At 38.8% G+C, this 14881-nt stretch overlaps 1 protein-coding gene across 1 annotated transcript in view; it reads right to left on the bottom strand.

The window, feature by feature from the left end:
• The window catches only part of CPE (carboxypeptidase E), a 117476-nt gene extending 104029 nt beyond the window's left edge, over positions 1–13447 (bottom strand). The window contains exon 1 of the mRNA XM_055276329.2: positions 12789–13447. Within this exon, the coding sequence (XP_055132304.1) occupies positions 12789–13095 (307 nt within the window). The 5' untranslated portion in view covers positions 13096–13447. The remainder of the gene's footprint in view (positions 1–12788) is intronic.
• Positions 13448–14881: the final 1434 nt, after the last annotated feature.

Here is a 14881-nt window from a genome sequence, read left to right as displayed (position 1 = left end):
ATATTACATATGTTATATACATAATATACATAATATGTATATTACATATTACAGATACATATATCACATATTTATGATATATGATATATTATATATTATGTATACATACTATTATATGTAAATATATAAATATATATTATATACTTATATATACACTATATATTAGTATATATACACTATATATTAGTATATCCACTACTATATATATACTATATATATAAGTATATTATATTTATATTAGTATTCTCCATCCCAAATAGTTTTACTGTCTTGATGAGGGAAATCAGCCCCAAAGCACAGCACCCCCAAAACTGCATTCTCCAAACAAAAATTTTCTGTAGATGAAAATTTCACATGTTAATGGAACATAATTATCTGGCACAATGTATCTTGAATGCTTATATGTCACCACATTCAGAACAATGAAGAAAAAAACACAAGAAATGTGAATGATTTTTTACTAGCTTAGAATAAAGTCCTCTCTTTGACTTTCCATATCTTATGCATCTTTTAAGTCCTGCTCAAAGCTCCACCTCCTTCTGAAAGCCCTCCACTGTAGACCACTCTCTCATAACTCCCTGAAGAATCAGAGTCAATACCTTCATACAAAGTACTTGGTAAAATACTGTTGTTTCTTGCTCCCTTTTGAAATACCTCTTCAATTTGCAGAATGTCACTCATATAGGAGGCACTTAGTTATTATTGTTAAATAAGTACATTCACGCTACAAATATAATCACACATACAGAAATAAAAGATACAGTATTTCGCTTACAGCCCTCTACTACTCAGAGTTTGATTTCCAAATGTGGCCTGGTTTGAAAGCATTTCTACTTGGAATTTCCAAATGTCTGGTGAATGAATGTCTTTGTTTTTTCTCAGTGATCTGTCCAATTAGGATGATTTACACTGCAAGTTGTTAGTAGGGCCTTTTTGATAATAAAGCGTTCTTACTACCTTGGTCTGAGGGCTGAGAACATTGTGGAAAATGTAACGTGTTCCACGAATGGGAGCCTTCTTGGCCGTTTGGAAATGTTGGCAGAGGTATGAATGTTTTCCTTATACTACTATCTTTATGGAGCCCATGAATGCATTAGCTTTGTCCAATGAATTTTTGAAAAAATATTAACAAGTCTCACTCTTCTGTACATTCATTTAAAAAATGCACTCATTGATTCACTTTCCCTGTACACAGAGGTCACAAAATTATAGTATCCAATGAGTTCAGCTTTAATGTTAAAATAATAACAGCAACAAAAATAACAGTTTTAAAACTATCCAGGAAAAATACCTCACACTGAATTGATGTCCCTGAAAATTAGGTGTAATTTTTTAAGATACAGTTTGTGCAAACTGAAATACACTCAAAGGAGAAGGGAAAATGTTTGTTAAAATGGCATAAGGTGCCCTCACTCCCATCTATCCAGTACTCTGAATCTATATAAAAAAGCCTACTCAGAAGTTTAGAAACAATAGAAAAGGATCTCAAAAATATTAAAAATATCACATAGTTCATGTTTTTCACTGCTGGAGAGAAACCTAGAGTTGTCCTCAACATACAACCTAAAAATTTAGACACATGAGTAAAATGAATATACTCTTTTAATGAAGTTTCTCATGTTCACTCCATAGTTAACTAGTGGAGAGGAAATTAGAAATTGAAACGGGTTTGACAAGTACAGTAAAAATGTGTGTTACTCATACATATGAAAATATAAAAACGCTACTAATCCCAATGCTACACTGACCAGTGGAATACTGAAACTAACCCATTATGGACATTGGGGAGACCATTCTAAGTATCTAATAACATTCAACCCAAAGGTTATTCTAATTTGAAGGAGGCTAATTTGAGGAAAGTTTATAGAATTCCTCCTATGCATTAACACATAGAAGCATTTTTATCAGGTATTTTGCACATGTTCAACACCTCTAAAGTTTTCTGCAGCTCATACATTTGGAATAAAGAAATGGCGGCAAAAATTCTTCCAGAGGAGGAAGCCTCCGTATTTTAAGTACTGAGTCTGACCCATTGTATGCAGAAATTAATGTTAAATGCAAGAACAGAATGAGGACCTGCATCTCACTGAGTAGACTGAAGGTAACACAGAACCAGGGCTCAATATAGAAAAGACCAGAACAAGAAACACGACCAGCCTAGAGTGGAACATTAACATAAGACCCAGTTGGTGACAAAATATACATGCCAAGCACTGTGGATACAGTAATTAATCTGCCAAAGATAGCCACCTCTCCTCAAGGTCATGGTTCTAGAAGGAAGGCAGAATTACGTATTGATATAACTACTTGCCTTGCAGCTGGAGAAGCAGGTGTGCTTGCATGCATGCCTATGGTTTGGCAAAGTGTGCATAACTAGATCTAATATGTGTGTCATTCATTCTAAAGTGTTCGCTCACTCAACGCTTTCAACAACACATCGAGAACCTACTATAGACGTGCACCGGACAGTTCACGCTGAAATGTGCGGTCACTATCTTGATTCCAGGAGAAGACAGACAAGTTTGAAAATGTCTCCTTAAGAAACGAGAAGACATTTCACTTTATAATTTGGCAACTGTGAAAATAAAGCACTGACATTATAAAATATGTCCTAAATCTAATTGAAATTATAATTTTCACTAGATGTTTGGTCTTGTTCATTTATTATGCTAGTGGCATTTAATAATATTCATTTGCCAAATAATTTTACAGAGTTTAATTTATAAATGGCCGCTAAGCCACCTCAACCTTCTAACAGTTTTAGCATATCTGGCTATGAAATTAGTTCTCAAGGACTGTTCTCCAGGGAGAACGACAACTCCAGCACAACCAATACTTTAAGCCATGAAGTTGTAACCTATCTCAGAAGCTATCTGGTTAGCATTCTGTTGAAAGCAAAGGCAAAGTTAGCCCAACTGTTTAAAAACCCAGAGAACAATAATAGCCCAAGAAAACTTCCTGAAAAAAACATTCTTGAGAAATGATATTTTTTACAAGAACCAACCACTCAGATTAAAGAAAAAACTCTCAATTCCTGACAATAGCTATGAGTAGAAGTAAAAACAAGAAAAACAAAGGCTATTTTATAGATAGGAGTGAAATCTATAAATATAAATAGTTAAACTAATTTGAAATTTAAAACAAAGACGACTTCTGCATTCACAATTATCTTGCCGTCATCGAACCCTAAATAAAACCTACATGTCTAGATAGTATTTTAGTCTATTTAGCTACATAGTATCATTCATTATATATCTATGTAATAGTATTCACATGAGATTTATCTATCTATGTATTTTTATGGCTTTAGCATTTTCCCAAAACTGAATTTGACTCTTGAGAAAATACATGTAGCAGCTGATTTCTCTTTGTGTGAGCTCTATAAAAGTCTTGTTGATTTTGTGGAGTTAATGCAGTTTCCAAAAGTGCATTAACTTAATTCCCCTGATGCTGGTTATGTTAAAAATCTGGCTTAACATTTACTGAGTCCCCACAATGAATAAGACTGGTTTCCTCCAGTAAACTTAAAGAAAAAAAATCTGTGCTGAACAATGTCAAGATCTGAGACAAATGAAAATGTTTGAATAGGACTGTTGTACTTTAAAATCAGATGTCCAGCACTGCAACTAAAACACAAAAAGGACAAAAAGTATTTCATTTTGCAAATGTCTTTAACATTTTCAGTAGTTTCCCCTACAGATACTGTTTCTGTGTTTCCTACATTAAGAATAAGACAGAGAAGCCTTCAACCCCTGCATCATATGCAGCAGGCATTATGCAGAATCAAGTAATGTATCCACTGGTTATACAGTATGCAATATAAGCTCAATGTGTGTGAAAGAGTGAATCCAAAGCAAAAAATAAAATAACACATTTCAAGAAATGCAATGGCATTGCCTCAAATGGTGACCAGCAGGTAAAGTAAAATGGCATGGACATAGTAGGTGTTCATTAAATATTCCCTAAATTACATTGAAATTATTAGTTCTATTAAAAAAGGCCTACATTTTCATCTTGGAAAGTTAATTTCAGTGTGGAATGCCACACAGTAATATTTTATAATAGTTATGAAGAAAGGTTGTTTTACAAATTACCACTTGGCTAAAAAAAGAAAGGGAAAAAGGGTATTCAGGACATGGGTCAGGAAGGTGACAATCCGATCTTTATATTGAAGTTTCACTACCCTAAACTCATGGCTAAAGGTTATGATTTGTGCAAATTTTGAGCAGAGTTCTAGAAATCAGCTATTTCTTGGAGAAAACGTTACACAATGGCAGTGACTAGCAGCTGCATAGTGAAGGAAAGATTTTATGATTTTAAATACCTTTGCCTATATAGGAAGAGAAATTGGATAGGTCCAATCAGTCAGCATCACTTTGGGATCTGAACATATGAGGAGTTGCCTACCTACATTGAGCAAATAAATGCGATAATTATTGTTCCTTCTAATTACCTTGACATGCATAACCACAGCAAGAAATTTTGGGGGGCCGGGCGCAGTGGCTCATGCCTGTAATCCCAGCACTTTGGGAGGCCAAGGCGGGCAGATCCCCTGAGGTCAGAAGTTCAAGACAAGCCTGACCAACATGGAGGTTTTTTGTTTTTTGTTTTGACAGAGTCTCACTCTGCGCCCAGGCTGGAGAGCAGTGGTGCGATCTCGCTCACCACAACCTCCGCCTCCCGGGTTCAAGCGATTCTCCTGCTTCAGCCTCCTGAGTAGCTGGGATTACAGGCACGTGCCACCACGGCTGGCTAATTTCTGTATTTTTAGTAGAGACAGGGTTTCACCATGTTGGTCAGGCCGGTCTTGAACTCCCGACCTCGTGATCCGCCCGCCTTGGCCTCCCAAAGTGCTAGAATTACAGGTGTGAGACACCACGCCCGGCCAGCAAGAGGTTTTTTAGCAACCTGAATTTAAGTTATATTTAGGCTTATTTAGAAAATAAACAATTTGCATCCATTTTAAAATAATCAGCCTGTGTTTGAAATGAAATGTCTTCAAATGGGATTATTATAGAACTATGACGTTTAGCAATGATTCGATAGTAAAGAGATTTCTGTAGAAAACAAAATATTTACCAGTAGTGGAAAGTTGTTCCACGGTGTATTATCATAAGTAATTCATTTATCTTTGCTTAAGAGCCATCTCTTTAATATTCCACATGTGCCACCCTACCCTTCAAAGATTACTCATCTAGGGACAGTTAAAGAAGTGGGTAAATCATTTGAAAATCATAAAAGACACTAGTAACACAAACAGGCTCTTCTCTTAGGCCATGTTTTATTAGAGAAAGCTGGCTGTTAGATCACTTACAAAACACCATATCCTGAATGTTCAAAGAAAGAGAAACCTTCACAGAGCAACGGACTCATGGCAATTCCAGTAATTAATGGGAAGGAAAGAAAAGGGCAAATTTAAACATGTTTCAAATTTAAGTTCATTTGACCCATCACCTAGCTCATGTTTCAAATTTAAGTTCATTTGACCCATCACCTAGCTCGGATAAACCTCCTCCTCTGTGGCATTTCGAAGTGCACAATTTGAATACCATTTCATGAGAAAAAGGAAAATGAAAACCTGGAGATGCATATCTTCTGTGTTAAAAACACCCACACAGCTCTTAGTTTTTAACACTCAGGTCTCATGCAGCGTTTTTAAAGGTCAAAATTTTATGAAATAAATGCTTACCAATTATCTTTAAAATGTGTATTTAACACTTAAAAAGCAGCTTAACTTTCTAAGATGTCTGAAGACCCTTCGCTTCCAAAAGGAAGAGAACCCCTTACTAGTCCAGTTATATGAGACAACAAACACAGCAAGTTCAGCACTGAAACTTGAAAAGACATGTAATTCACGTTGGTGTATTTCTCCATTATGCAAAACTGGATTCAGCGCACACAAAAAATAAGCATATGCAAAAGAAAAGTACCATCTCTATCCTTTCTTGTTATCACACTTCTGGCATGCTAATATGCATGATGTCAACATCAACCAACATGGCTTTGTTTTATGACATGCATCTTTGCCTATTTGAGGAACTTCATTTATTCAAAAATATTCACTGAGTGGCCACTATATCCCAAGCATAATACTAGACATTTGGAATTAAAAAATATATATAAACAAAATACAATCCTAGAGCACAAGAAGCTACAGGAGCTATAGGAGCTTCTTCTTGTCCGGGATTGTGTTTTGTCTATAGATTTATCCCATGTAGACCAACAATGGAAAATGCCATAATGAGGTAATAATAATTGTTGCCACATATTGAATTAAGAACTTTATATTTACCACCTCATTTAATCATCACATTATTGTCATTTCATAGGTGATGAATTTGGGAGGTAGAGAGAAGTTAATTGACTTGCCCAGGGACACTCAGCTAAAAATAAGAAGCCTCAGGATTTGAGCTCAAGTTCCCTGACATCAAAGTCCACACTGTAATTCTTTACAGCTCTCCAAAGAAATATGGAAGCATAAAGAAAGAGCCCCAGTAGGGGTAAGAAAGTTAGGGAGCAGGGAGAAAGGAGGTTTCAAAGAGCTTTTGCTTCTGCTGAGACTGTAAAAGACTAAGTTAGTCAGGACCGGAGCAGTTTCATCATAAATTCTTTAGAAAAATAAGTCAGATTGCCAATGAAAATGTTGATATTGCCCTAGATTTATTTGGCTACCTAAAGAAACAACCATAAAGACATTCTCAAATACTGACACACACTTTGTTCCTATTGAGTGACGCTTGCTTGATTCAAGCTTGCTTGATGATTATTGTTCATCATCATATCAAACTGAAGAAAAGCAAGAATGTCCCACATTTTAAAATTGATAAAAGGCAAACAGGCAGGGTGTGGTGGCTCACACCTGTAGTCCAGCTATTCAGGAGGCTGAGGAGGGAGACACCTTGAGCCCTAGAGTTCAAGGCTGCAGTGAGCCATGATCGTGCCACTTCACTCCAGCCTGGGTGACACAGCAAGACCCCATCTCAAAAAAAAAAAACAAACATTTGTGAACAAAGAAAACAGTAAGAAGAGGGAAAAAGTCCTTCAGGGCTATCAACTAAGCCTGTGCAACAGCATTCTAAGAGGAAAGCATTCCGCAGGATTGGTGGAGGCAGATCTCACGTGACATGCCAGCCAAGAGTGCCTACGCTAAATGACTTAAAGGCCATGGAGCAGTTTCCAGACCAACTGAAAGTAAAAAAAGAATATTTACAAATTAGCATTTCTTCTTAATAACCAGATGTAAGCAACTTCATTAAATGTGTTTCTATATACTACACTACTTTGGCCTCACAGCGATCCTGTGAGTTCTGAGTTCTTAACGTATTCCCTTGTCATACACAAGGAAAAGAGGTGAACAAAAGTTAAAGGCATGAAGCTATTCAACAATAAAAGAAGAATCGTGATGCATTTGTCCAACTTTAATCATTTTCATCAAAATTATGTGTCCTTTTCAGCTCCATAAGACAGGGAGAGGAAAAAGCAAATGAAATTATTTCTCCTCTGCCTCATTGCCTCAGAATCATGCTCTGATTCTAAGCATAACTTAAAAGCCTACTCTACACAAACCACTACACTAGCTGTTTATGGAGGGGAAAAATGGAAAACATATGTTCCCTATCCCTGAAGAGCTCCCTGTATGAGGCCCTCTGCTGGAGAATTGCCAACTGAATCATTTTTTTCTTTGTTCTACATCCAGTCTCCTGTGACAAATGAATCTTTAATACTATGATAAAGAATGATAATGGGCTAATGGAAGTGTAACACTACTTCCAAGATAAGCTCTCTTTTTTATTGTTGTTGTTGTTGTTATTTTCTTTCTGAGATAGGGTCTCGCTCTGTCGCCCAGGCTGGAGTGCAGTGATACAATCATGGCTCACTGTAGCCTCAAATTCCTGGGCTCAAGCGCCCTCCTAAGCCCCCCAAGTAGCTGGGACTACAGGCAAATGCTACCATGCCCAGTTAATTTTATCTTTTTGTAGAGACAGGATCTCATGATGTTGCCTAGGCAGATCTCAAACTCCTAGCCTTAAGCACTCCTCCAGCCTCAACCAGGTGTGAGCCACCAGCCAGCGGGAGAGGAGGAGATCCCATGGTAAAAGGCTGGGAAATCTTATATAGTACGAATCTAACTTGGAGATTTGAAATGTACCTTAGCTTATTAAGAGCTCTGTTAAGTCTTTCAATATACAAACCTGTTTATCTTTGTTTACATAATGCCTATCAAACCGTGCTGAATATATGTTCCATGGAATATACTTTGAGAAAAGCTAGGTTAATGTCTCACCCGTTACAAGAGCTATTTCATATTTCTTAATAATATTTAGAAATAGGATTTCGCCCCTATGGTAAGCCGGTAAGGGAGTTACTAGCAAATGAGTTGTCTGCCACCTCTGAAATCAGTTGTCATGGAAAGCTGCCTCTTTTGTCTGAGCAAAGGCTATCGTGTAGGGGCAAGCCCAACTTGCCTTCTCTTCCATTAACCAATCACAAGTCAATCAAGAACATCACTTCTGGCAAAAGCTGTGTTGACTCATTCAGGTCTAAAAATAACTCTTGACTATGTGTGGTAGGTCCAGATTCTTCTCTAGGATCTAACATCTATCTTCACGAATTTTAAGGTGTTACTTAGTTGTAACCATTTGCCACTAATACATACTAATCTGCTATAAAAAGAGGCCATACAAATAATAAAAATCCACACTTCTTTTTTTAAGTTGTGTGGAAACTTTGCCAGCATTAAACGTTCCATCACAATATTTGGCAAATACACACTGGCATTTATACACTTTAAATTTTAACAGATTCAGAGAGGAATACGTCCAAAATAATCATTCCAGCCTTTGAGAAAGAAAAATCCTGCTCTAAAGAATGTTTTTGAGATAGCATTTTAGCTATAAATCAGATTTACTTCCCAAAAGCTATCTTGAACTACATGTAAAAGAAATAGTGTTTTAAGCAAATTAATCTTAACTCAGATTTAACTCTGGGTGGAGTGGTCTGGGAACACAGAATCCATTACTTAAACATAAGATAATAAAGGTTTCTTTTATGAGTACTGTATTTCGATGACGGATATACATGCCTAGGAAGGCATACATTTGGGTTTGAATACGTGAGTCCTTAAGCATGGAAATAAGAAAAAAGTATAAAATCTAAGTAAAAGGAAAGAAAAATGGGAAAAATGATCATGCCTAGCAGGTATGATATCTAATGGGGCATATCTGAGCACTTAGAATCAGCCCCTAGCCTAGTCTAAGCTCATTCTTCATCCCAGTTCCAAATGGGCCACAAACACTAACTCCCAGTGTAGAGGAAACCCATCTGGGGTCCAGACTTAACAATGTCTGAGAAGATGAGACCAGTGACAGGACCATTTGTGGTTCTGCTTATTAAAATTGGCTGCTACTCACAACCCTCTTTCAACAGATTTTTGCAGACCTCAGAAGTGATACAAAATGATGACTGAGACCCAACATTCAGCTGGTCAACAATCAAGCTGATTCCTAAGATGTCATCACAGAATAGGTTTGGCTATTCCTCGATGACCAATTCAAAATGGAATTTGCTTTGCCTTTTGATGAATTCAAATGTTGAACATCTTGCAAAGAGAGTCATTTTCAGGAGATAAGCTCAACTACACCCCATGTCCTGTACCAAGTATGTATAAAGATCACTTCTTTCCGCTCAGGAAAAGAGCTAATTGTATCAACAAACATCTCTGTCCCAAAACTGCTAGTCTAACGAAGCAAACCTCTAGCTTGCTGATTCTACCACAAGAAAGGGCTTTATGTGGGTATGTTGTTGTATTTTCTTGGAGTTCTTCTGTTACGACAACTAAATCCTTAGAAATCCACTGGTTTTTTAATGTTCAGGAAAAGAATCTAGATTAAGAAAACTAATCAACAAATCTGACACCTCTCTTGCTGGAAAATAAAACAAAAATGAGCAACTTCACCTCAAAATTTCAGTCAAGTAAACACATTTCTTAAGTTCAATATTATTTCCTAAAGCTGAATCAGAAATGTTATTTCAAACAAAAAATAAGGTACTTAAAAGGTGAAAATAGTAAAGACAGTTGGCCCTTTTTCAAAAGCAGGGGTCCTAGTGAAGACAGATATCTATACCAGCTATTTTGGAATTTGTAAATGTCAACAAACTGTACGTTTCCTGTCTTTTGTCATCCATTCTTCAATAATCCAGTCTCCCTGACATGCTGACCCTACTGTCTTTTTCTCCAGTCCTCCCAAAGCCGATCTTGCAGCCTCACATCCCTTTATGCTGTTCTTCAAGCTCCCAATTCTCTATTCCCCTCAGGGCAAGGGACTATCTTCTGTGTTATCTTCTATGGGTCGTGCAGAGGCACGACTCACAGAAGTCTGGTCCACACTGAGTATACAGGTGCTCAAAAAAAAAAAACACTGAATGAGCTCACTTGTACCGTATTCCTTTTTACTTCTTAAAATAGTTTAACCTAAAAGAAACTGAAAAGCCATTTAAGAATGGTGAACATTTTCCTTTATCCAAACTTCCTTAAAGTTAATTCACACAAGCACCATCAAACTTGTATACTGATCAGATCTCTATATTTACTAGTTTCCTGAAGATTTCTAACCTCCTTGACCCTCATAAAAGGTGATGGAGGGGGATATCACCTTGTAGTTTTGTTAGTGTTGGTTTATAACAGTTTATTCCTACTTTTAAAAATATAAGGGACAGAGACATTTTGTATTCTATTAGTAATACCATAGACTTAGAGTCTCCTTCATTTAAAAAGGAATTGTAAAGTACACATTGTACAACACTTCCGAGTTTGTCTCTGTAAGAGGAATTCAATCAACGTATTTTGTATGTATGAAGAATTAAACATTTCATTTTAATACACTGTGTTATGCAGCTATTGATGGATTCATTTTTTCCATACTAAATATTCAGTATTTTTCCATAATGTAGATTATTTCATAATGTATATTCAAGCCCGCTGTGTGCCAAACATGAGCTGGGTGCTGGAGTCAGGGTCCCCACTTCATACAGCTTGCAATCGAAAAGAAGGATTCGCAAACCTTGATGAACTATATATTCCAGATACTTAAGCAAAGGGATCATTGTTTTCATTTTCTAAAGCATATCACTTTCTAACTGTAATATCACTTTAAAATTTTATTTCCAAATTTGAAACAACAAAAAGTTAAACATTAGCTTTCATATAATCTCTTGAAGTAACAATGCAAAAAACTCTGGGATCAATCTACAAAATAGAGTAACAAAGGGTTCTCATTAAGTAGGCAGCAGGAGAGTCACAAATACTTACATTAGCTTTAACCGTGCCTAGGATATCTTGGCTTTGGTTATTGGATTTAGCTGAAAATCAGTTATCACATTGTAAATTTTTCCCTTTCTTCAGATAACATTATGAAACTAAGTTTCAAAATGTCCAATCCTACATGCTGAATCCTGCTAGACAGAGTAGTTAATATTAAATGTTTTCTAGGATCTGATCTTAGAATTTTGACAGCAAACTTACACAAACCTTTATTTCTTATATTATTTGAAGGTAAGAAATATTTCCTGAAGATTTATTCTTGATCAAACCATCTACTATATATTTGAAGATCAAAATGTCTATTGATCACCTATTTTAATCCCTTCTTGGTTTGGTTCTTATGTATCATTATAAAACTATACTGGCCCTGCACTGAGAATTTTTAGCCTACTTTTCTTGCTTGCTTTGTCATTAAACAAAAATTAAGCATCCCATGCTGATATTATTAGCACAGATTACTTTAGCTGTACCTTGATTATCAGAAGACCAGGCCCAAATTATTTCCTAAGCAGAAACATAATGAAAAAAAGTCCCAAGAACATTTTTAAATACCTCTTTATTAATACTAAATGCATCACAATTAACATAAACCAAAACGTGCTTTAACGTACTTCTAGGAAAGATGAATACAGATGGTTATTTGTAAACATCAGTTGGAATAAAGACCCCATCACAAACTATTCATCTCAAATGGTTATAGCAGAGAAAATGGAATACTCCCTTTTCCTTGGAGAGGCCTTGTGCGGTTTCAAAATCTGGTTTCAAAAGTCAGAAACCACTTTTCACCCTGGTAGGAAGATGGGCACCAACGTGTTTGTATACACCACCACCCCAGATTGGCAATATCCCTAAGATTCCCCAAGCATCCACAGCAGCGAGTGTACCTAATACGTATGCACACACAGGTAGAGATGGGTACACAGAGCCAATAAACTGGTCCTCTGGAAATTAGAGAAAAAATGATAAATGACTCTTTCTCCCTCGTTCTCCTTTCCTCTAAATCACTGCCTTCTGCACCTTATCTTTCTACTCTTTTCAGCAAGGAAGACCAAACCCCCTTGCTGGGGACTTGCAATCATTCCTTCGGGTTTTTCACACAGCAAAGTGAGAGCGACCGCTGGGGTTGCGTGCTTCAGGATTTGTTTTTTCTGTATTGCTACCCCCCCATGCCCCGCCACCCCAGCCTCCCAAGCCTATACTTACTAGAGGGTGGCCTAAGGTCTGGGGAGATGGGATTGGTGCTGCGGGGGATGGGACAGGAAAGCAGAAATTGGGCCACTGGCGCTCTAAGTCGGGTTCTTCCCCATTTCCATCCCTCCCCCCACTTCCCACCTTCCACCTTAGATACCTTTTACCAAGAGGCACCCCGGGCCCATCCATCCCTTCTTCCCCCCATCGCCACCAGTCCCACCCTCTGCCGCCCGCCCTCCGGGATGCCCCCAGGGCTGTCAGGGGGCAGCGCCCTTACCAGGCTCATGGACGCCAGGGTTGTCGGACAGCTCGATGACCAGGAGCTCCCGGCCCTCGAAGCTGCGCCCCACCGTGTAAATCCTGCTGATGGCGGTGCACTGCAGCCACACGGACACGAGCGCCTCGCGCAGCTCGGGGTAGCGGTGGTACTCGAAGGAGATGCCGTCCTCCTGCTGCAGCCGCCGGCGCCGCCTCATGCCCGCCGCGGGCGCCCCGGGCTCCTGGGCTTCGGCGCCCAGGAGCCACCCGCAGGCAGCCAGTGCCCCGCACAGAGCCAGCAGCGCGCGGCCCCCTCGCCCGGCCATCGCTGCGCTCCGCCGCCGCCGGCCGTGCCTTCCTACGCGGGCGGCCTCTTTTGTCTGCCCGGCCCTGGGCTTAGCCGGCCGGCGCTGCTGGGGGCGGCAAGTTCCTCACCAGCCTCCACTCGCCTCACCTTCCCCGGCTAAATGAGTGTCAGCCCGCGCACTGGGGCCACCCAGAGGAGAAGGGCAAAGCCGCGACTCCACGGGCTGCACTACTGGCCGCGGAGCCCAGGGGAGCTGCAGGAGAAACCACTGCGAGGAGGGGGCCGGCGGAGAGACGGGCCGGCGTGGATCTGCGAGGGCTGCTGGCGTTATTTGTTGGCTCGGAACCACGTCAACAGCCAAATGGCGTCCGGGACGACGCAGGTGAAATGACAGCTAAGGTCCGGGGTTCGGGAACGTTACTGTCATTGAGACACCCATGACCCACCCACGTCACTGCGTATGGAAAAAATATTCTTGTATTGTTAGTGGAGCCTTTTAAAGGGACATCTATTCCAAGCCTACCAGTTTCCATCTTGATACACCAAGAATTAGAGAATATTCCAGAAAAAAAGGAAGTACTGGCAGCCACTTGCCATCTCCTGATGCGTCTTTCATAACTGTATCAAGAGTCAAAACACAAACCCAAGGGTCGGGTTTCCATTTATTGAAAGGTCTTGCTGGAAATCAGAACATTAAGTGCTTTGATTTAGAAGTTTAAGAGAATAGAAATGCTTTCTTCCAGTTTGTAGATACTGTCCTTAATTGTATTTATGCACATTCCTAGATTCTTCCAGAAAACAAACAGACAAAACAGATAAGGCAATGTCATGTGGCTGTGCCTGCACCAGCCCTCCTCTTTAATACTATGGGGAAAATAAAGTACAACTCTGCTGATGCTTTAGACAAAGGATTTAGTTTGGCATTAAGATTAAATCCTGTTAAGAAAACTCCGACGATGACATGACACCTCCATTCCTTTTGCAAAGCTATTGTAAAAATAAAAAATCATTTACAGCTTTAAATACCCACCTCTTAGTCGGGATTTATATTCCTGGAGCAATGTCTGGAGCAGATGTTACTCTAAAGAGGCTGCTGTTTGGATTCAGGGACAGCACAAATCTAAATAAATAAATAATCCATCGGGTATTGCAACCGAGCAGGAAAAGTGGACACCATGCGGGTAATTTTTCATGTTAGGCTTTTTTGTTTTTCTAAACTTGCTTATTCTTCACCTGTTTAACAGTGCATTGCACATAATAAAAACTTTTACCTGGAAAAGGAGTTGGATATTTAAGTCGTCTTATTGGATCCATAAATAAAAGCACAGACATGGTTGGTAAGGTGCTGCTGGAGGGGCTGGCTTCAAACACTCCTATGTACATGTACTACAGCAGCATGGATCTTCTTTTTTTTTTTTTTTTTTTTTGCGTTTTTGGGGAGAAACTGTCACTGTAAACACATGGCACTCAAGTTGAATTGATGTGGATCCAGCCATTTTTTTTTTTGTCAATGTAGGCAGAGCTAAAAATTGTATATTTTCCACTATGACCAGTCTGTGCTTGATTACATGGTCAGAAGTTTGAAATCAAACTTATAATTATATTTCTAAAATCATGCCCAAAACAGCAAACTTGGAAACCTAGAAAAAAAAAGTTGAGTAGCTAAAACCAAATAACTTCAGAAGTAGGAGGTTAAGATTTTCATGTTAGCAATTTAGAGTAACCACACTAATTTGTGGCGAGGTGGGGCATACTGACTAGTAACTACACACATAAACAACATATTTTCATTGAAGTCCTGTGTT

The sequence above is a fragment of the Symphalangus syndactylus genome, chromosome 4, assembly GCF_028878055.3.
Source record: "Symphalangus syndactylus isolate Jambi chromosome 4, NHGRI_mSymSyn1-v2.1_pri, whole genome shotgun sequence".
Taxonomy (NCBI): domain Eukaryota; kingdom Metazoa; phylum Chordata; class Mammalia; order Primates; family Hylobatidae; genus Symphalangus; species Symphalangus syndactylus.
Note: the sequence above shows the minus strand (reverse complement) of the source record. Positions and strands in the feature narration are given on the sequence as shown.